Genomic DNA, 24,886 nt, shown 5'->3' with positions numbered 1-24,886 from the left:
GAATTAATTGATGACAGTGTCCATATGTATGGTTACTTCATCGTAAAATGAAATTGCAACAGTGAAGGGTTGGGAGATGTTTAATGCCTATAACTGGGAAGGTGTAATCGGTACCAATTATTCCTTTAGAATTTGTCATGCTTTCTAATCATATTTCTTTCTAATAACTGCTGTATAAGGCTGAATGAATATTACTTATCATTATCAGTAACTCTGTCTATAATAATTGTTCATCAATATCTCTGCTGAATCATCAGTCAACATTGATATCACTTACTTACATCATTAATATCTCTGTTCCATTATGGTATCAGAAGGAAATCATTAAACGATTTCTTAGGATTTGTGTCATTAACTCTTGAGCCGTCATCATTAATACCTCTTATTTCAACTTTTTCTTTTCTTACATCTTCTTAAATGGCTACACCACTTGATATTTGATAACCCTGAAGCCGCTATTGGAACTCCAACTCCACCTTCACCTACACCCACACCTACCTCTGAGTTTGATTTCTTCACCGTTTAATAGTATTGGGAATCTTGTATCTGAGAAACTGAATGAAACCAACTACTTGGTACGGAAAAACCAGATATAGTCCATCTTGATTACCATAAATCTGTTTGGCTTTATTGTTGGCAATATACCACCACCGTCGTTGTCTGTTCTTGTTGGTGAAGCAGAGGCTCTAAACCCTACTTATCTTGTAGTTGCGAGAAATCCCACAACCACACCCGTCGAGATACTAAGTAGATCTCACCCTATTGAATATGAAATTGAAAGTAAAAGTGCTAGAATTGTAAAGAGACACAAGAGTTTTGACATGGTTCGATCAATACGATCTATATCCATGGTTCTTCACTATTAGCATGAAATTACATTGATATTACATGAGAATCCATTAAGGGTTTTGTGTTTGAGCTATAGATCTAAATGGTGGTGGTGGTGGATGAAAGAAGAAGAAGTAGGAGATATTTTGTGTGATCTCTCTCTCCAATTTCTCTCAAGTTATCTCTTTCTAAAATTGATCTCTCCTATTACAATTCCTTCTAGCTCCTTAAATAGATGGTATTCACGATAGGAGACAACCAAGACTCACATGTTGTACTACTATATTCAGACTCTATTTGTCTTACTCGCCAGGCCATCCCTAATTGTCGCACTATCACTTGGTCTTCGTGCTTCCATAATGAAGTTGGTCTTCGTATTATCTTCATCGCGTAACTGTTCTTTGCCTTGTGCGATATTTCGCCCCTGCATTTTGTCTCTTTTCTTTTGAGATTGCTTGAAGAGTGATCTTAAGAGAAAATTCTTCTTGATGTTGTTCTTGCGCGAGATGCATGGAAATGGAGTAGCTTGGATCGTGTTGGATTGTCGAGACGATGTCTTAGTGTGACTTTGAAGATGTTGTTGTTGACGTGGAGTGCCTCTCTCTGCGAGATTATTTTTGCTTCATATCCTTTGTTGTTTGTTGAAGATTCGTGTTGTTCTTGAGCGAGCATTCTCTTTGGACTAATGGGTAAAATACCAAGCCACTCTGCAAACTACAACAATCTTGTAAATCTACATGGGGATTCAATCTTCCTTCATTTGACAGACCTACTGGGGGTACAAATTGCCGATTAACAATGTAATAAACTCTGCCAAAGTCATCCCGTCCTTTTAACAAACACCTTCACTGCATTCCGCAAATGATTTACACATGAACTTGTTGATGATTTTAAACACCAATATTCTCCTTCCCTGCACATAATCAAATTCCATAACAAACCCATCTCTGTAATCATTCAACATTCATGAACACTTAAAAGTATCATCGTTCAAAGAGAAGTTCAACCAAATCCAGGTCAATTTTAAGAAGAAAAAGAGTACAAGAGAAGCTCGAAGGAGAACTAAAACAAAACTCTAATTTCATCACCACTACCACCATCATCACTATCACCATCATTAAAACCCCAACCAAATTCAATGTTAGAACTAAAACACTGCTTGTCTTAAGACTTCAGAAATTATCCAACCAAAACAAACCATCATTAGGTTTCAAAATCCGATCTAAATCAACCTAGGGGTGTAAATTTTTCCCGGCAGCCCAAGGCCCAGTATTGTCCGCCGTGTCCCATGACAACCCATGGGTGCCCGTAACCCATTGCGGGATGGTCCGACCTAGCCCATTTGGATAAGAGGGCGGGCACATGCCACAAGTCAATTTTTCTTGCCCGACCCAATACCCTCCCTATTAGACGGTCAATGTTACCCGCCCCTATTAGCCCGCCAATGTTATCCATTTTCCTAGCCTAAGTGACTATTCTCATTTTTTTTATCCTATAATATACTTGGGTACATATACTTAATACAGTCAATCCTCATATATATTTCTTAACTTTTACTCCGTAGGAATCATATAGAGAAAATATTGAGCAAAATCTAACGTAGTTTCCTTTTCTAATGATTCAATTCAGGAAAATTTTATAGGAAGTTTGGTTTATCTTGTTCCCATCTCAATCTCGTATTTGATTATTAATTTTAAGTAAAACTGGTGTATTATTACACTACTTTCTTTTTATTTTTATCAATATATATTTGTAATATTCAAGGCCCTCCCGCCCCTACCCGCCCGAGTCCAAATTACAAAACAGGCTTGGGCAGGCCATGTGTTTTAACTGTAGATAAATAACCCTGTCCGCCCGACCCTTTTAGTTTCATCGTTAAGAGATGTTTCGGCCCATCCTGTATCGTCCATTTAATAATTAGGCCGGGCTGCCCGGCCCGGCCCAATTTACGCCCCTAAATCAACCATCAATAATTCTAATTTCTCCAGTTACCTCCGTCGCGGAACCCATTCGCAGCATGAATCAAGTCAAACACATTACCATAAAACAAAAATCTCTGATCTAACACTCGAGAATACAATGGAAACGATCCCATGGAAATAAGAGACAGTAAAATAGAAAAAGAGGAGGGTACTTCTAAAAAAAATGTTTGGGTAAAGTATCTAAAGAATCTTTTGACAGTAGACACCTAACTCAACATTTTACTCGTCTTATACTCTCGGGAATTCAAATCTAAGGCCTATTTAACCAAAAAACTGAACATCTTATTGACTAATCGTCCTGGATGGAAACCATGTCGGCTCTACTAACCACGGATCTACCGTGTCGAATTATGCAAGAACTGTCAGTTCTAGCCACTAGTGGAACGGTCTACCCCTCTTGATCACTGCTAGTAAAGGTGTCAAAGGAGATGGCAATTATGGCTCTTATCCAACGAGGCTGATGCCCAAAAGTATCCCAATAACAACAGAATCAGAGGAAATTAGCATTGCAAATTTGAAGTGTTTCAAAATGTGATGGTCATAAGAAATTAGCCACTAGTGGAACGCTTCGGATGAAATACCAAACATGTTTAAAACTTGGAAACAATCAATGCTTAAAAGAGAAATCGAGAGCTCTTTTAAACTCATTTAAGCACGCTGGATACTCCGCTATTCTAAGCAATGAAGAACTTCTCGTTCTTAATTCTTGGGTGAAAAAATTCCTCTATAACTTAACTGAGGTTCCCAACTTTTGTAAGGAAGTCACTAGCGATGGATGCTGATAAAAAACCCACTATAGATGTAGCAGTTTACTCGGGCATCTCAATTTCAACTATGCACACTTTATATATATGTATAAAGAAACAAAATGACTTCTTCTTTTAAAACAATAATTTCTTCTTGTTTTTCTTTTTGGAATAAAACAATAACCAGTAATAGCCAGACATTTTCTCAAATGGGAACGAATTCATATAGTAAATTTATGTGCGAGTAAGCGGTCGAAGGCCGCATGATTATTTTTTGACAATTTTATTTACTTTTTAGTTTTTACTAAGTGAAAATGAAGTCACAAAATAATTTAATACAATAAACATAGAAATTTAGATGAATTTTTATTTTTAAATCATACATTTGATGTATTTTTATTAATTTGATATTAGTTTTACAGCATTGATCCCATTAAAAATGAAAACTCAACTCTATTTAGCATATTTGCCCCCGCAAGATCCGTAAATTACAAAAATGATAAGCCTACACCAAAGCAATTTCAAAAATCAAGTGGGGGGTGGGGACCCCATTTGTCCCCATTTCCCTCCGTCCCTGACAATAACCGAAGTGTTTATATGATATTTGGGATCAATTAGAACTTGAATTTCATGATGCTACTCACTCAAATTTCATGTCTGAATCAGGTCTTTATGATTATTTTTCACGCAAATTTCTTTTAAAAACTTGACGTTGGCTATCATGAACCACTTCTTTAGTTATCCGACGAATTTGTGAACTAGAAAAGCTCAACTTGAGGTGCGATGTATTGAATAGCAGTAATAATGACTCATGGACCGATATATTCTGATGCTTACAGAAACAATATGTATACCAGAAAGGATAAACACACCTTCAGAATTGAAACTGATCTTTTCCGACAACTACAACAACTGTAAAGAAGTTTCAAAACGAGACGCTTACAGGTTTTACTGGCAGAATATAAGCACCTATTGCAGGTCCATATAGGAAACTTTTACAACAACAATCAAATACAACAAAGCCTAGATACTTACAGCATCTGGTTGGCGTTCTGGCAAACAAGCTTGAAATGCTGGTAGAACTTTGCACGATTCGTACATCTTACTCAAAGTAGGAAATTTCACCATATTAACTTTGAACCTGTTCATAGCATTACCAATTTGTGGAGCTAAAAAAACATCAGCCTGCACATACACAGATTTCTTAGTCGTTCGTCAAACGAAGTAGTATACTTAGTTAAAAACTAAAGGGATTACCAATTTCATTACCCTTGAGGCAAAGCATAGTGCAGTAACAAGAGAGAATTGAAATTAAATAGGGTATCCTAATTCCCTTAGTTAAGTGACAATATTATGATCCATTTTGTCATAAAGTACTTAATAGGGGGAGAGGTGGCAAACCATATGTACTTCATCTCCAATAGCGTATCTGCCAGAGATACCCTTCAACAACTGCTCTAGAGCTGTATATAAAGTGTAAGTTTTGAGAAGACAAATCAGATTTGTAAAAGATCGAGTAAAATTCTACTGATAATTCTTTTACCACGACGTATTTAGGTTTAAGCTCCCCATTGGCCACAACCAAATGGTAACACCACGGCATATTTAGGTTTAAGCTCCTAATCAGCCACAGCTAAATTGGTAACGGAAATGCAGAACAGGGAAAAATATATATACCTATAAAGCCTTTTTCTATGTGTTGTTGAGCCCATGATAGTCCTTCTCCTGGACCAGCCTTTTCCTCAATGGTCAGCTGCAGAAATAAGAGAGAAGAACAATTTTCACAGACTAGTTCTGTAAGTGATAAAGGACCAAATGAGTGGATATGAAGTGGTAATAGAGGCTTACCACCACTCGCATCATCTGCAGAGGTTGAATACTGGAGCTGACAATACTTACTGCCTGTAACATAAAACTCTAAGTTCAAATAACTTCAGTTAAGTTAACCTCATCAGCTTTGGCATATATGAAAGTCAAAAAATTGTAACGGACACAAATAACTTTGGCTATGTGTTCTGTAAGAGACACTCATATACTCTGATACGCAGATGACTAGACTTTACAGTTATGAGCCGCTGCGAAGATAAACTACTTTCCATTTGTCATCATGCTAAGGGAAAATTCAGTCTTTCTCCAATAGTCTAATATGAGTAGAATTCTGAATTCAACTCAATATTTGGTGAAGATTGTAATCTTTGCGAGAAGATATAACTCCCGCAAAGTGCAGTCCTCGTTGAGGATTTTTTACTGTCTCAAAAAGTGGTGCTAGCTGTGTACAAAAAGGAAGGGATTCTATTTAAAGCCCACTGCTCCCATGATACGTAGAAATTCATCCAAGAATGCCTAATAATATTTTTCACGTATTCGTACGGGTAAGACGCATTAGAAACTCTAAATATGCTGCATATTACAAGAATTTTTTTCTTCGAAAAACCCCAAACTATAACAAACAGAAATATTATGCAAGTCAAGTACCGTCATCAATTGAAGTCTAGACAGTGCAATTACACCATTCCAACCTACCTGAAAATTAATAGCCTTGCGCTTTAGATCATTTGGCAAGAGTGCATTTTGGGGATACTTTTCTTCCAAATACTGTGAGCCCATCACAACAACAACAATCTAGTAAGAAGCTTGTTCAAATATATCTTATCGCTAGCGGTGGGATTTGAACCCATGATCTCTTATAGTCAGACTGTAACGATAATCACTAACCATTAAGATTGCAAATGAATCTGTAATCACCAGATCGCCGTGCACCATGACCGGAACGAAATGAAGTGGATTTAACCGATCAAACTCTGCAAATTCAGTACAACACGTGTATGGCATATGATTAATTAATATTAATTCTAACTTGTGATTATTAATTACTTAACTGATGTTGAATTAACCTGAACTAAATTGCTCTCCTTTCTTAAGATCAACTGCTCTGTACTCATAAGGAAGCTCTGAGAGTAAATATTGAAATCACCCAGTTAATACTTCTACTTCCAAATTTACATCAAATTTATATCCAGACCAAATTTAGTAAATTGGATCTAACCTTTTAAGTGTAGAGCGAATCTAACCCGCCATGAACAAGAACTCCCCCAGCAGGAATACAAGATGAGTTTTTTTCTGGTGCAGATGATGATACTTCCTGCACAAAATTGAAATAGAAATAATTAGCTCCTAAAATAGATTGAGGAGCATAAAGTAAACAATAAGAAGTCAAATTATATGACAGAACTTGGAAATTTTGGACCTGTAAATTTGGGTCCATGATGAGCTTGAATAATGGTGTTACAAAATCAAGAAACAGTGAACTTTTGACTAGTACAGTACTGTATCATTTAACTTTGAGTTAGGGTGGGTGTACCAAACCACATAGACTGATTTTTAATAAAAAATAAAAAAAACATAACACGACACAGATGCAAACAACAATTCTCTATAACCAAACGTCAGCAGTTAGCACGGGATAGTGTCGTTTTTTTTCTTTTGCCCATAAATTAGAATTTGAAACTGGCCTTGCTTTGGTTTGGGAATATGGAAAAACTTTATTTATGACCTTGCATTAAATTACAATTTGGAAGGTGAAGTAAGTTTTTGGTCTATACTCATGGCCATTAATAGGAAGCACGAATAGCTCTATATAAATAGTAGAAGAGTTTTAGCACTCAACCATTGAATCATCTTCTAAACCCATTAACAAAAATGACTTTTTGGGGTAAGATTTTATTCAGTTTTTCACATCTTTTTCAGTTTTTGTATGAAGTTGAATTAATTGAATTGATGTTTTTCCATGCTAACTTCTCATGATCAGGTATTGAGTTAAATGAAAGCAGATGCAGTGTCACTCACAAGTTTATCAGAGGAAAAGGAAGATGACGCGTTACACAGGGTTGTATTCAAATATCAAGACAGATGATGTTCACAAAAAATATATATATATATATATATATATGTTGCTGCGTAATAATGGTTAGAAGTTAACACTATATACCCTACCTAAATGATCGATTGAGTTTTTTTATTTTTTTTACTGCAGGCTTGTTTTGGGCGTAGTCCTTATTCATCTAAAGCTAGGCTTCTTGTAGAGTGCAGTGTTCGAGGTCAAAAAACTCCAACAGTCCTATGCATTTTAGAAAGGCCCGGTAAGAGAGAAATGTGCTCTCTGGATATTGAGTTTGGAGAGGACGATGTAGAGGTCTGCTTTTCTGTTTATGGTTTCCGTTGCCATGATGAAAATGTTCATCTGTCTGGTTACTTCATCGAAAAATGAAGTTGCCATTGCACAGGTAGGGTGAAAAAGTTACTGCAAGGACTACGGAGATGCTTAATTATGGCGACAATAATTGAAATGTGTGGGGTTTTTAATTTGTTTGATCCTTGTTACTTTTTGAATAACGCAATATATCGTTTTAATTTGTGCTGTCTTATTATGTAAGTTTCTAGGGTTTAACCCGTGCTGTTGAAAGGATTTGTATTTTAAATATATCCATCGTTTCATATATATCATAACTGTTTGTGAAAAATTGATCTAGTCGATCCAAGTTTAAATGTTTTTGAGGTGTTGGTTAATAAACATATCCTTAGCCTCAAATCTTTTAATATTATGTCTGCAAGTCATACAATCCTTTAGGACAAACATAGTTAATCGTTTACAAACTCCTGAAAATCCTATAGGCCTATGGATTGTAGAACACTACTTCATTAACTTCTTCAAAACAAAGTAGTGTCCCTACTTCGAAAATAAATATATCATCAAAGGTCGTTCGCTAAATACTTCCTCCGTCCCTATTATAAAGGCGGAGAAGTAAAAAATTATAGTCCCTATGTATAGGCGGATATTTATTTCCAATGTGATTTCTTCCCTATATACCCTTATTAAAGAGTATGATATTCACAAATTTAGTTAATGACTTTAGTGATTCCCAAAAATAATTACATTTTTTAAATACTTTAGTGAGATAAAAACTTTTAATATATTCATATTTTCCATATTTCCTAGACAAATGTATTGGGAATTGATGAGGGTAAATCAGGTACAACTAAGAAAATTTATAAAAACCAAAAAATTTCATATTCTAAGAGAATTCCACTTTTCCGCCTATATATATAGGGGACGGAGGGAGTATGTAACAAAAACGAAAACACAAAATTACTTCAAAATCAATCACTAAATTTGTTAGCTTCAGAAATTACTTTTTTCCATTTGGTGATATAAATTATTCCAAATTTATATAGATTTGTGTTTATTCATTTTCCTAAAGTTTAATAATCTGTAATTCTTGATTCATTTCGTTTCTTAACCACTTATCTTCTCTCTTTACCTATTACCATGAACTATTTCTCACGCATGCATAATCACATAAAGTCGAGGAGAAATGACAGAAAACAGAAATCATGACAAAAAATGGGAATAGAGAGAAATATGAGAAACTAAATCATTTACAGTTGATTCGCGTGTAGCCTTGTATATGATAAAAAAAATTTGTAGGTTTTATCTTCTTTCCTGCCCCGACCCGACAAAACTTAAAAACACAACTATTGATTTATCTTCTCCCTAGAAAAATCTGACCTTTAATATTTATTTTAATTTAAAAAATAAAAGATTTAAAAAAAAACTAATATCAAATAAAAAAATAATTAACCAAGGGTAACTAAATAATTTATCTACCTTAGGACACTTTTCTCATCCTACTACCACTACTTCTTCCACCACCACAACCATTAACGTCATCACTCCACCATTCTCACCAACACCCACCACTATTATCCCCATCGCTGATCCACCACCCCGCCCTCCATCACAACCACCGTTAATGCTTACTGACTTAATATAAAATAAATTTATTATGTTTTGTATTAGTGAAAATATATATATTTGATTAATTAAATAAACATTTATCATAAAGAACATTTATTATTGAAAGTTAATTAAACTGATTATTTTACAGCTGTAGATTTAGCTTGCTCAAGAATGAATCCAGAGCGTCCTTTATCTTGCATAAGTTGTCTAAACTCTGTTTTTTAAAAACTAAATATCAAATAAAAAAATATAAAAAAAATTAACCAGGGTAACTAAATAATTTATCTACGTTGAGACACCTTTCTCATCTCACTACCACTACTTCTTCCACCACCATAACCATTGACGTCATCACTCCACCATTCTCACCAACACCCACTACCATTATCCCCACCACTGATCCACCACCCCGCCCACCATCACAGCCGCCATTAATGCCTACTGACTTAATATAAAATAAATTTATTACGTTCAATATTAATGAAAATATATTTATTTGATTAATTAAAGAAACATTTATTATTGAAAGTTAATTAAACTGATCGTTTTACAGCCATATATTTAGCTTTTCTAAAACTGAATCGTCACCGTCCTTTACCTGAGCTAAGTTGTCCATGCTTTGTTTAAGAAAATGATAGAAACCACAAAAATATGAAACAATGTAAAAAAGAAAGGATTTTCTCAAATGTTGTTAGCTCAAAGTAGTTTAACTGGTCACATATGTGCGTTTCAGAACTATACTCTTGGATTTGAGTTTTTTCCTCTCCGCAATCTACTCCTTTCCCAACTTTATTTCTAATTTCGTTTGCTCCAAAGTAAGGAACTAGAGTTTTCAAACCCACTCATCCTACCGAATGTGAGCGAGAGAATAAATTGTTCAGTTTTATGGAAGGTAGGTTTGTTATTTTCAGTTGATCAAATGTTTCCATTTTGATTTAGACTTTTGAGATGGGAATATGAGAATATGTAATGAATTTTTCTCAATTAAATCGTGTATTCATAGGGTCGACTGAAACCGTGAATTTACCAATTGGGAGGAAAAATCATGACTGATCTTTATCTTTGCTAACTTAGCGAAGCTTCATTTTATAATACAGTAAAAAGAAATAGGCAAAAAAGTATACATAGCTAGGATACAACCCTTACCATAACGACACATCTCGATAATAAGTAATTTTTGTGTATTGATTTTAATTTGTGCCCGTTTGTTTGTATTAATTATATAACGTGACATTTTGTGGTTTTTTATTTTTTTGATCTTTCATGTATTTTAACCGAGTTTATGTTACTAATAAGACGATCAACCACAACTTTTAATTTATAATGTTACTCATTTTGTAGCGACACAAAATTAACATAGCCTATTGCTACTCACCAACCGTCGCCACCACTACAAAGCCATTCTAATACCATTTATTTCTCCACTACAACCGCCACCTATCTTCCGTTGGCCGTTTGTCATACTTCTAATTTTGAATCACAAACATCATTAGTAAAGTTTTGGCTGAACAAACTTAGGTCGTTAATTAATTTATTCCTTATATTTTTTATTGTTATATATTATGTTGTATTGCAATATTTTAGAATCATGATTTATACAACCGGGTAGTAAAGGTAGCAGGGTACCGTTTAGGCGATCCGGCGGTTATGGTCATTTTTTTTCTAAATGGTATTTTCTCTTCCTCAAAATATGATATATGTTTTTTTCGATCGTGATGACCAACTACATCTTTCACGATACAATGTTTTTTGTGTTGTAAATATACAGAACTAATAATGTCTACATCTATTCACCATTATTAAACCACCAATCGGCATTATTTTTTCCACCACCACTGATATTATCGCCTCCACCACCATTGCTTCTACCAGCCACTACTTCTTCCACTTCTAACCACTAATTTCTATTGATTTAATTTTGATTAAAGTTATTTATTAATGTAAAAATACATATTTATGAGATTAATTAAGAGGACATTTAATGATGAAAATTTAATAAATTATTCATTATGAGAGATTAGTGAGACACTAACTAATAAAACACTCATAATGATTAATTTTAATTAGAGTAAACCACAACCATGGATTTATCTTTTCCCAGAATGCATCTTGGCCGCTCTTTATCTAGGGTAAGTTGTCCATGCTATGCTTTATATTCTTGAAAAGTAATTAACCATGACACAAGGCTGTGGGTTGGCATGTTCAACATCGTGTTTATGGCGTTAATAAAATACGTTTTTTTTTTTGGATAAGATTTTTTTTATTAAGATCTAATGTGGTTCAGGGACGGAGTGTCTTGACAATAAACTTACAATCCATGGGGAGAAGTCATTATATCCTTCCACATAAAGTTTATCTATTCTAATATTCCTAGAGATAGCATCAGCAATGTGGTTACCATCTCGTCTGATAAAAGAAATTTTAAACTTTCTAAACGAAGAAAGAACTACTTGAATATATCTTATAAACTTATTATTTTCCCATCTGACTTGAATGGAATCAGTGGTTACTGAGTTACCTACTACTTCTGCATCTTCTATTAGGTGGAAGTTGTTGACTTTCAAACCTGATAACCATCTTAGTGCCTCCAGCATAGCCATACACTCTCCACCTTCAACATCTATTACTTCAGATGCATAGGTGGCTTTGATTCCAACACGTTGTCCTGCAGAATGACAAAGCACCATACCAGCGCCAACTACATTAGTAATGTTATCAAGGGATGCATCCACATGAATGCAAACAAGAAGTTATCATTCTGTATGACAGCTGAATTTTGTATTGGAATAACTTCAGGCATGTTTAAAGACATGTTAAAATTATGCAAGTGGTAATTAATTCTAGCAGCAGTAGAAAGAGGGTTGAGGGTTTTATCCTGGAAGATGTGATCACATCTTTCTTTCCAAATAATCCAACAACCAACCATGAGAGAGTTCCTCCACACATTTTGATCAGTAGCACTAGCATTCTATAGATTATTAAACCAAGATAGAATCCACTCCATAACTGAATTGCAGTTGGCTCTAACTTGATCTATATCAATATTTACTCTCCAAACATCTCTAGCATGAGTACAGTTGATTAGCATGTGGTATAGAGACTTTTCTTCATTGTTGCAGATGCTGCATTGAGTATCCAAGATGTTGTTATGGATGGACAGTATGAGTTTAGTAGGTACAATCCCCTTACGGCACTTCCAGATGAAAAACTTGATTCTGTGTGGTAGCTTCATTTTCCATAAAGATTTTCAAGTACTTTTAGGAACATAATTGAGAGCAGCTTGAATGTTGACTCTATTTTCCATCAGTTTATTATAAGCACTCTTCATAGTAAAGATGTCATCATTTGTTGGTTTCCATTTCATAACATCATTCTCAGAAGGAGTAATAATTATATTCTTGATTCTGTTTACTAGGTCAGCAGAAAAGAGGAGTTGCAGTAAAGGCACATTCCATTCAGCTGTTGATGTAATTTTTTAGTGGTAAGTAAAGTGTTCGTTTCTCGGACTTGTTGAGATTTGATTTTAGACTTAATATTAGGGCTGTCAACGGGTCCGGGTCCTCCCGGGTATCAATGGATCCGGACCCGGACCCTATTTATAAAAGTCGGGTCCGGTTACTAGCGGTTCCGGGTCCGGTTCCTAAATTAGTGGACCCAGAACCGGACCCGTTTAAAACCCCGGGTACCCATCGGTTCCGGGTACCCGTTGGGTATTAAGAAAACACACATAAAAGTTCAAAATTTTGATGTCTTTCCCTTTTTTTTTGCTTGAATCAAACTTATTTCTATAAAAATTTGGTATTATTTCTTTATTAATGTACTAAATAAAGATTAAATGTAAGAAGAAATGAAAAATGAGAAAAAAATTCAAAACCAAACTAGCAAAATACTTGTAATTTTGTTAAAAAGAGGGATAAAAGAATGAATAACCGGGTACCCGTTACCCGCGGGTACCCATCGGATATTACCCATTCGGACCCGTTTAGATTCGGGTCCAATCGGGTAATTACCCGTCGGGTCCTAACTTGTTAATGGGTCCAATTTTGGGACCCGGAACCGGACCCTATTCGCTCGGGTCCGGTTCCGGTTCCGGGTAACGGGTACCCATTGACAGCCCTACTTAATATAATATGTACAAGGAAAGCTGTCACAGTATCGAGAGGTACTGAGATTCAGGAATCCACCAAATTCCATTCATGTGACTCAATTAATAACTCCAATCAATTATAACTCAAATATTAAAAATATGGACTCTTATTCTTTGTCAAAAATAAATTTTTAAAACTTTAGATGTAAATCACAAGCATGGTGTATCAAAAGCTCTTACGTCTAAGCATACACCATCAAACGAAATCACAACTAATTAGTGAAAATCATGAATCAATTAAAATAAGTGCAAAAAGTCATAAAGAATTATTAAAATTACCACATGCGTGAAATAGGGTTTCCTCCGTCATCCCAGTGTTGGGGTTTAGCTTCTCATATTAATCATGATCTCAAAATACATGTATAAAGCTCAAAAGTTGATTAAAAGGGAGTAAAACAATTGAACAAAAAAATCGCAACAGAAATAACTGTTGCAAAGGCGTTGTTCACTGTTACAAGAAGAACGATATATATGAAGTGTTGTTGAGATTGCAGTTGTGACCCCCACAACTTTTTCGTAAACACTGTTGAAGAACGACTGTCTTCGGACGTCCGTTCTTCGTGTTCTTCAGCAGCAGCAGCAGCAGAAACAGAGTTTGATCGAACTCTGATTTCTTCTTCTCTGGCCCTCCCCAGGTTCCCAAACTCTCGACACCCCTTCTATATGACCCAACCAATCTATTTATATCAAAAAGGCCGATTAAATCTCTCCAAAATCTCTTCCTTTATCTTCACGGCAAAGTTGCGGCAATTTCTTGTTTTAGAATTTATACGCGTTTCTGAGCTTTCCTTTTGATACTGAACTCTTCCTTAGATAGATACAAATCTTTGGGAAGGTTTATAGCACTTTAATCTCTCTAAAATTCCCCAAAAAAGGTCACACACGCGACTTTCCATATTTTTTTGTTGTGATAAAAATCCGCCGATTTAGCCCAGTATAATCGATTTCAACACCCGTATTAGATTCCTAGACCCATAAGGAGTCTATCCTATGAAAATCAGAGGTTTAATCGACCTCAAACTCCTCCAAATCACGATTTCCAAAACTGCTAGGAGAGTTTCTATTTTCCCGCCCAAATTCAGAATTTGAACGTGAAGGGGAAAGGTTACCCCTTATCTAGTGGTCGTCCCTTATCCGCTTCTGGAGTCCGTATAACACTTGTCCCTTGGATGCGTTTAGTAATTTTTCTGGGATGTTTTCAACACTTTTCTCGGGGTTCCTCCGGGGTATTTCTGGGATGTCACTGGTACGTCTGCTACGGAGGTTCAAATGCCACGTTTTGAGCCAATTTCGCCGCAAAAGCTTATTTCTCCAAAAACAACTACAAAAAGATAAAATACCAAAATAAATACAAGAATCAGAACTATCAATATATAGAATCGAAGACAAATTAGACATAAAAATGTGTCTATCAGCTGTATCAGGAAGTATAAGTTCACTTACCAGAGAATAAGAGAGATGTGTTGGACAAAGTGGAGATGGTTTAATATCCAGACCAAAGATCCAATTATCATACCATATTCTTGTGCCCTTGCCATTGTTAATCTCCATACAGTAGTTTTCTTGAAGAATGGCTAAACCAGTTTCAATCCCCTCCAAACCCAAGAAGAATTATGTCTCTTTTTATCAATGTGAAGAAAATCTTCATCCTTGAAGTATTTTTCTTTGATAACTTGACCAACCAGACTGTCTTGCTTAGTACAGATTCTCCAAGCAAGCTTGGTAAGAAGAGCATGATTTAGCAGTTCAAGTTCTCTAAAAGCTAGACCTTAATCCTTTGGAATGCATAGATTTTGCCACCCAATGAATTTGGTGCCTTTATTATCTTTGTATCCCCACCAAAATTTTCTTTGTTGAGTATCAAGTTTCTTGATTAATTTCTTTGGCATCTTGAAAGTACTCATCTGGTACATATGAACTGAATTAAGCACATATTTGACCACAGTAGTTCTACCTTCCTGACATAAGTTGATTCCCTGCCAGTTAGATAGTCTTCTTTCAAAAGCAATATTCACTTCCTCAAAAGAGATGACCTTGTACTTACCAATAATAAGAGGAGAACCTAAATACTTCTCTTTTTTATACATATATTTAACACCAAGAATGTTTCTGAGAGTTTCACACACACTAGGATGCATATTGTTGCTGAACAAAATGGAAGATTTGTCAAAATTAATGACCTGACCATATTGTGAGCTAAAATCTTGCATAACTTGCAATAGATTGTTCACACTGGTTAAATTAGCTTGTGTAAATATGAGGCAATCATCTGCAAAAAGTAAATGATTAATAGATGTGCCCTTCTAGCAGCTTTAATACCTTTGATTTCTTTAGAGTTGTGAGCAGCAGTAAGAGTTCTTGACAACCATTCCATTGATAGAATAAAAAGATAGGTGACAAAGGGTCACATTATCTTATACCGCTAGTAGGTTTAAATTCCTCACAAGGTGAACCATTGAGCACTATTGATAAGGAGGTGGTACTAATGCACTGATGAATAAGCTGATTCCAATCTTCTGAAAAACCAAAACTGGAAAGAACTTTAAGAAGAAAACTCCATTCTAATCTATAAAAGGCCTTGGACATATCAACTTTGAGAGCAAGCCATCCACTTTCACCCTCTTTATTCCTCATAGAGTGAATGAGCTCATGAACTATAATGGTGTTCTCTAAAAATACCATAGGCAGCTTGATATGGAGAGACAATCTTGGATATTAGAGGCTTCATTCTACTGACCATTATCTTGGAGATGATTTTATATGAAGTATTAAAAAGACTAATAGGCCTAAACTCAACAGGAATTGAAGGCTCTCTAGTTTTTGGTATGAGAGAAATATAGGTTTTATTCATAGATTTAAGAAGAAAACCAGATGTGAAAAAACTTCTAACCATCTCACAAACTTCAGGGCCAACTGTATTCCATTGTGATTTATAGAAGCCTGCTTGAAAACCTTCAGGCCCTGGAGCTGACCAATTCCCCATTGCTTTCACAGTTTTTAATATTTCATCATCAGAAGGTGAAAGCAGCGATAATCTATTTTCCTCCTCAGTAATTAAAGTAGGAATATGATTATAGTAATGTTCCTGGATATTTTGTGAAGAAGAAGTACTGATATCTTGAAAGTGAGAAGTAAGAAGTTTGGATAACTCCTCTCTTGTCTGCAACCAATTTCCATTCTTGTCTTTTAAAGAATCAACATTCTTCCTATCTCTTTTTTTTTGGTAAGAGTATGAAAGTACTTAGTATTGTTATCCATCTCATTCAATAAATTGTCTCTTGATTTTTGCTTGTGGAAGTCATGTTGTATTTGGTGCCATTTTTTGAGTTCTTCATTAATTCTAAAAGCTTTAGAAGTATTCTCTGCAGAGTGAGGTTGATGTTGAATTTCATCTAGCTGTTGTTGAAGAGTATCAAAATTTTGATGAATATCCCCAAAATGATCCCTATTCCATCTGGATAAAGTAATTCTAGTGTTTTTCAGTTTCTTGAAAAGTTTGAAAGCTGCAGAGCCTTGAACTTATTTATCCCATGCTTTTGCAATCTCAACTGCACAAGTTCTGTCATGAAGCCAAATTTGGAAAAATTTAAATGGTTTCCAAAGATTAGGGAGATTATAATAAGAGACCAACAATATGGGATAATGATCACTTCCCACTTGAGAAAGATGTAATAATTTTGAATCTGGAAAATGAGTATTCCATTCTGCATTACCAAGAGCCATATCAATACTTGATCTTTTCCTACCAGTACCCAGATTGTTGCTTGTCCAAGTATGATATTTTCCTATAAAGCCAATATCTTCTAACCCAATAGACTGAAGAATAGAATTAATCCAACCATCACTAGAAGAAGAAGTAGAAGTATTTGAATCAATGAGATAAATATTAAGATCACCAACTAGAATCAAATGCTGATTAATATTGTTGCCCAACTCTTCAATGAATTCCCACTGTTTCTTCTTTTTAGCAGTATTACAGTAACCATGCATGCAAGACAGTAACCACTCAGGCCTGCTAGGATCATCTTGTATTAAGGCATGAATCATGTTATCTTCACATCCGAGGATTTCACAACTAAAACCATCTTTCCATAGAAGTGCAAGACCCCCTGATAAACCAACAGGCCGAAGAAATCTAACATTTGGAAAGTTATAAGTCTCAAATAAAGGTTGTAACTTAGCTTCTTCAAGTTTAGTTTCACAAAGGAAGATAATGTCAGGATTTTGAGTTCTGATTAAATCCTTTAGATGATCTCTGGTGTTGTGTTCTTAAAACCTTTAACATTCCAAGAAAGGACTCTCATTGTGCATTAAAGATTAAGAATAAATGTGTTAAGCAAAACACAAAAAATTTGTTTCCTAAAGCTAGTCTGAACCTTCATCCTACACAAGAAACTATTACGTTCTGGAAAGAAGATAATAATGAGCCTAGGTTCACACTTATAATGATGCAATTAATAGTTAAGATAAGTAAATGCAGGAAGTAACTCAGGATTTTACTAGTATTCAATGCAGAGGGAGAATTATTAATGAATGCTAGAAGAGTTGTATTAAATTTTAGTTTTTTAACCTGCAAAGTAGATCTAATATTACATGGGAGTTTAATGCTATGAACATCTAATGCAAAAGAAAATTTATGAATGTTGTTTAATATCCAAAAACCAAAGAAAGTCACAATATTTTTATAACAAATTATAACCAAGCAAAAAATCCAGACGAAAAAAGTACAAACTAGGAAAACAATCTGAAAGAGTAAATGTATTACCTGAATCCCCTTGCTAGCAATTGCAGATGGATTATCTCCAGTTGTGATCATTTGGATATCCTCTGAGGATTGGCTTGGATTCATCATGGTGCCTTGAGAATAAGTCTCAGTAACATTAGGAATAACTGTGAAAGCTCGATCACCCCTCTGACGTTTACCTAGCCTACTTTCTTCATCATCCTTGTTGCCTTCCCCAATAAGAAGAGAGTCCAAGTTGATAACTTCACTATCTTTAGGAGGAACAAATGCAGGTTTTTTTCCTCCTTTCTTTTGAACCTTTTTAACAGCAGGAGCAGCTCTAGTTGATGAGCTTTGTTTAGAAAAATGCTTTTGCTTATATTATTGATTTTCCCCACAAAGTAAGGTGTTTCATGAGCTTTGTTTAGAAAAATTGTAGTCGCTTTGCACGCACCTCTAGAATGGTTAATGACATAACATTCAGTGCAAATGCCTCTTGGCTGGCGCTCAAAGAATAATTATTGCCATTTTGTAACTCCAGCGCTGGTAGTACATTTAGAACCTCCCCTTACGGGCATAGAGAGATCAACATTGACACATACCTTAACTGGATCACTTCCAATATGTAAAGTATCCTTAGGTTCAACTGCAATTACTTCTCCCATAACTTGACCTATTTTTGTAACCGAAGAGACGTTCATATGCTCAGGCAGTAAATATTTGAGTTGAATCCAAAATTGTTGAAAACTCCAATGATTCTTAGTGTAAATCATGCCTGGAATATGATCATGAACGACAAGAAGATGCCTGTTGATGCTCCATGGTCTTTCAGTGATCACTTTGTTAAGAAGATCCCATTGATCAAACTTGAATATCATTAATGTTAGGTTCAACTTAGATGATATGCAAATTCTATATAGTTAAAAAAGGCCAGGTAAAAAGTATATGTTTTTCCACAGTATCATGATTCATCCTTCCTTCAATAATGACTTTGCCAATAGCACTGGCCTCGCAATCAGAATCAGTATATTTGTCAGGTTTCATTACTTTTGATAACCACCACCTCACTGGTATTACCCAAATCCATTGCTTGTTTAAATTTATTGACTAGATCTCCAACATCACTTGAAGTTTCTTTCTCCATATTTTCTCTGTCTAGGTTACTCTTCTGATTATAAAACCTAAAAGTACTAGGAATATTCATGGCTTCACCTTTGAGATTACTAAAAGTGGATTGAATGAGAGTAAAACCAGAGGATAAATGCAAAAGATTTTCTTTCCTAATTTTGTAGGAATGAAATTTGCATATAGAATATTTATGTTGAATAATTTTGTAGCTGTCAATGTACGGTGGCAGAAAAATAAGGAAACAAGTTAACTGTAACCAGCTGACTTGATGGATTTTGAAAATTTTTGAACTGAATTTGAGGCGGGATGGAAGACTACTGAGTTTGAATGAGTTGAAACGGTTTTGACACTTCTTCAGAACAGCACCATGAGCAAAAGATTTGAATCTAATCTAGTATATTCCTTTAAGCAAAAGCTTGGATATATATTCAGCAAAATCTATAATCACAACAACAAAAGTGGCAAAAGCCATTAGAGAAAAATCCATAAGCAAAAGCAGTAAGAGTAAAAAGATAATTAGAAAGCCATTAACCCAGATAAAAGATTATATTGATTAATGAAAATTAGAAAAGAAATGAAGAGAATGTTATTAAACAGACAGGCAATCATAAATAAATGAATGAATTAGATGAAAACTAATCAAACATCGAAAAAGTTAAGAATTTAGAAGTTACTGAATTGACTCAATTATTCTCCCGATTCGCAGAGTGTAACTTCAATTGAGCTATAAGGCTAAGATTACAGTTAATAAAATGCGTGTTGGACACTATGTTTGTGGCACTGATTACATTTTCCAGATGAGCTGTTTTAGTGTGCGCTCATTGCGTTGCCCTTATTCCAGTAGTACTTATAAGAATGACCGAAATATTATAAGTGAGTTCTAGTCATAAAAAAAATCCCAAATAATTAACTGACTTTCATCTAGAGCTCTCCCACGAGGAATGCAACAAAATAATTTTGTGCAAATGCTGAAAGAATTAGCTTCTCGTCCATTGAATATACCCGGGCAGTGGCATAGCCATGAAATTACTTTCGTCGCTAAAAATAGTTAGCTCCCCAGCTAAGACTTGGAGATTTCTGATATGTAAGATTAGGTTTGGTCAATGCTCAGATGAAGGGTTTAAAACCTGGTTGACACCTCATAGAGTCATATATATATATGGCCATATGGGCAATAACTAGGGCTGTCAACAACACTTAACGAAACGGATAGTGGCTCAGCCGCTTCCGTTACGCTAAATGTTATCGGATATACGATATCCGTTAAATTCCGACGGGAACACAAAATCCCCAGCCGATTCCGTTACGATAAGGTTAACGGATATCGTTCTTTTTTCCCGGTAATTTCCGTTTAAGAAACCCCTTGTTAAATTGCCTGAGAGCTTAGTTCAAATACACCTCTGCCAATTACAAAATCAAGATTTCAAGAGTTCCCAGTACAAATTCAATACTTATGTAGGTACACATTTCATCTTCCGCCACGTGCCCACAAAGACACATGTGGAGGACATGCGGCTAAGGGCATCAAGATATGATATCATGCGTGGACAACCAAGAGTCACTTTATCCTATCCCTAGAAAGATCTAAGATTTACGGCTGGGGATAGTCAGACAGACGCAGACAAGACAAGGGCAGAGGACGGCTGTCTACCGCGGACAGACATCTCAACTACCCGCATTAAATACCCTCAAACAGCATACGTGTCAGTCAGCCTGTATTGGAAGCGCAGATAATACTGCGTATCCAGAGAGAACACGAATACTTCTGCGTGAGTGGCACAAAACACAAGAGGATAAGGTTATAACGGGCTTCAGAAGTGGACCCCACGTAACCTCCCTATAAATACCCCTCTCTCCCAAGTGAAGAGGGAGGCCGAAAAACATTGAGAGGAGAATAGGAGAGAGACAGAGATATAGAGAAAGTGTAAGTGAAGTTCCTCCTGTTGCGCAGGCTTATATTGGTCTCAAAGTCATTCAACTATATTTGTAACCTTCATACATATAATGAAAAACCCAAACCCGTAGACAGAGATCTGAGTGATGAATCATATAAGTTAATCGTTTCATCTATATTCATGCATTTATACTTTATATGTTCAATTCGATACTTATGGTATATCATGTTCGGACATTTTATATTTCATCCACTATTTATCTTATTATATAAGCCAAGAACAATGATTGTAGTTGATGAGACGAGGAAGAATATTAGAACTCTGAGTCAAGGATTCGACATAACCTATCCATTCCCCTCAGGCGCAGCTTATTTACTGTATTGTCATGAGTCTGCACGCATTATTTGTGAATACTCAGATTACACCAGATCTTTGTGTTCACAATCTGGCGCTAGAAACAGGGATCTTCATCCCGGTAAAAGATTTATCTTGTCCTGTGACTTGTTTCAGGCTTCGTTTTCTGAAAATAAAGATGTATGGAACACTACGGTTTTTTCCGTTCATGATTTCAAAAACCAAAATTTTTAACAGATCCGCGTTTATCTAAGTAGATCTGATTCTTTATGCATTTTCTAAGTTTTCACGTCTTTGGAAATCAAAATTATGAACAAATCCGCGTTTATCTAAGTAGATCTGATTCTTCATGCGTTTTCTAAGTTTTTAGGTCTTTGAAAATCAAAACTTCGAACATATCTGCGGTCATCTACACAGATGGACGCCTTAAGTATTTTCAAGATTTTACACCTTTGAGGACTCAAAACGCTAATAGATATCACGTGGGGCCCATTGTCTTCGTGATTTTTTTTCTCTCTCTTTCAGGAAAATATTAAAAGATGGAGAGAAGCAAAGATGTCGGGAAGGCTAAAGCTCCTTCAAAAGAGATGCCAAGGACAACCCCAGTGGTAACTAGGAGTAAGCAGAGAGGTGAAAAGCTAAAGGCAGCGGATAGGGCGCAGGATAATGCAGAAAGCATGGCCCCCATCAATGCCAACATCATCGCAGCAAACACAGTAAATGTCGCGGCAGCCAAAGCAGGAGCTTCAAGAGCTGGCGGATCCAAAGTTGGAGCTCCCAGAGTAACCAATGCTCAACTACAGGAACATCAGGAAGTCGTGGCAGAGTCAGGAATACAACAACCCCTCTATGGGATGGCCTTAACCAACGAACAGAACATACCCTTTCCAGCCAAGCAACCGCCTCTAATAGCAGGCCAACCCTCACAACAACCGTCGAGGTCCCAAGGTGCACAGTTAGACCCACCAGAACCAGTAATACAGATCGTGGATGAGGAACAAACCATAGCCGCTGATGATCAATTGAGGGCAGGAACACCAAATCAAGGGTCGAATCATTCCGCTCAGATGATGGCCGAGCTGACAGAATTAAGGAAGAACCACAAGGCATATGCAGATGCTGTGGCGATATTAGCACAAGAGAACCAAACACTAAAGGAAATAATCATTCATAGCGCAGAGGTAGAAAACCAACGCGACGAAGCCAACTCCAAGGCTGTATCACCTAATCAAGATAGAACAATGGTGATCGCAAACAACCCACTTCCATTGAATCGAAGAGGAGCAAGGATCATCCAAAGATCAGACCCTGATTACAATCCCGAGAACTCGGACTACTACGACGGTACCACCTTCCCACGAGCAAAATCTACCATTCATGAGAAACACCAGATCGCAATGGAAAGTTTGCGTGCTGAGATGCTGGCAGAAATCAAGGAGCTAAAGAATAGGCAGAGAGGCGGAAGGCTAGAGAAAGTGATGAAGGAAGCAAACACTACCCCGCTGACACCACACTTGGCCAGGGCTTCCATACCGCAGAAGTGTTCGGTTCCTGCGTTCGATTGCTATGACGGATCAACTGATCCTGCGGCTCATCTTCGATATTATAATCGAATGATGGACCGTTGGGATAACGAAGACTCCATACTGTGCATATACTTCCCATCAAGTTTAAAAGGGTCTGCGTTGTCATGGTTTGATAACTTTCCATCAAACTCCATCGACTCCTACGACCAACTCACAGAAAAATTTCTAGCAACCTACATGTACAACAAGGTTGTCAATACCGGCATGGACAAACTATTCTCGCTGGAGATGAAATAAAAAGAGACCATCAGATAATATACTAATAGATGGCACAAGATTTTACAAGCTATTGGCAACGTAGATCCCGTGGTTAGTATCAACTGCTACAAATGGGGGATGGACAGGATGAGTCATTTATTTGTCGAGATCCACGGAACCATCCCTACCACCGAAGGAGATCTCCGGATAATCATAGAAAAGAATGCAAGGTTAGAAGAAATTCAGCGTGAAAATCCCAGAGCTCATACTCAACGTGCCACATGCACAAATTCCGTGGATCAAGCCAGCGGGTCCAAAAGAGGAATCACAGAAGAACGTCCCAACGAAGAAAGGAAAGAACGAAGGGATGATAGAGAAGAGGTGATCGAAAATTTGAAGATCAAATCTATACCAAGCTGAATACCAGTTATTCGCGCATCCTGAGAGAGATCAAAGGGAGGGAGAACTTCGATTGGCCATGGTCCAAGGGAAAGCAGCCTCCTAGATCATAAAAATCCAAGGAATACTGTGAATACCATTGTTTCAACGGTCATCAAACAGAAAAGTGCAAAAATCTAAAAATAATGATTCAAAAACTAATCGACGCAGGAGACCTGAAGCAATATATACAGAAGATTGATAACGAAGATAGAACCAAGAGAGGCAAGCAGGTTCAATTACCAGAAGGCAACCGCACCCTCAACATGATTTCATGTTCAGAGATTCAAGGACCATCCCTAACCGCCCAGATTGGGAAGAGATTGAGAAAACAATTCGAAGATTATTGTGAGCTTTATAAGATCGATGGGAAAGAGATAAACGAGCACGAACAATGGATAAACGCGCCCATGACTTTCGATGCAGACGATGTGGAAGAAGACATGGAAGACCATAATGATCCTCTAGTCCTCACACTCCCAATAGCAGGGTGCAATGTCAAGAAAATTCTCATCGATGGAAGAAGCTCAATCAACGTCCTGTTCTACGACACATTCAAACGTATGGAACTCAACGACGAGCAACTGCTGTCATCTTACTACACCATCTACGGATTCAACGGCGCAGATACAAAGGCCCTAAGGGACATTGTCTTACAAGTAGACGCAGGGCCCATGAAAGTGGACACTCGATTCAGCGTCGTAGATGCACCTTCACCTTACAACGCCATCATCGAAAGAAGATGGGTTCACAAGCTCAAGGGAGTAGCGGCAACCTACCATCAATATCTCAGATTCCCAACACCCCAGGGAGTCATGGAAATTAAAGGAGACCAAGTAACTGCGCGGGAATGTCAGACCTTACAGAATCAGATCAATAATGAGCGGGAAGAAAAGCACCAGTCCCGAAGAGCCAAAAATAAGGAGATAACCATAGATACATATCTGGAAGAAATCTCCAGAAAAAGCCTTCTGAACGTAAACACCACTGGAAGCGCAGAAGCAAGCACCTCCGCGACAAAAGAAGACGGAGAGCCCACCAAATAACAATCAAAGAATGTTCCT

General features: G+C 36.5%; 1 protein-coding gene across 1 annotated transcript; it reads right to left on the bottom strand.

The window, feature by feature from the left end:
• Nucleotides 1–1,609: 1,609 nt before the first annotated feature.
• Nucleotides 1,610–6,840, bottom strand: LOC113305355 (glutathione S-transferase 2-like; the record flags this gene model as incomplete). Its single annotated transcript, XM_026554410.1, has 10 exons — nt 1,610–1,741; nt 4,592–4,741; nt 4,958–5,019; nt 5,234–5,309; nt 5,405–5,458; nt 6,080–6,151; nt 6,272–6,357; nt 6,451–6,507; nt 6,603–6,698; nt 6,789–6,840. Coding segments are annotated over 10 exons (786 nt in total), but the record flags the coding sequence as incomplete, so codon positions are not given.
• Between the last annotated feature and the right edge of the window lie 18,046 nt (nt 6,841–24,886).

The sequence above is a fragment of the Papaver somniferum genome, chromosome 8 (assembly GCF_003573695.1).
Source record: "Papaver somniferum cultivar HN1 chromosome 8, ASM357369v1, whole genome shotgun sequence".
Lineage (NCBI taxonomy): Eukaryota > Viridiplantae > Streptophyta > Magnoliopsida > Ranunculales > Papaveraceae > Papaver > Papaver somniferum.
Note: the sequence above shows the minus strand (reverse complement) of the source record. Positions and strands in the feature narration are given on the sequence as shown.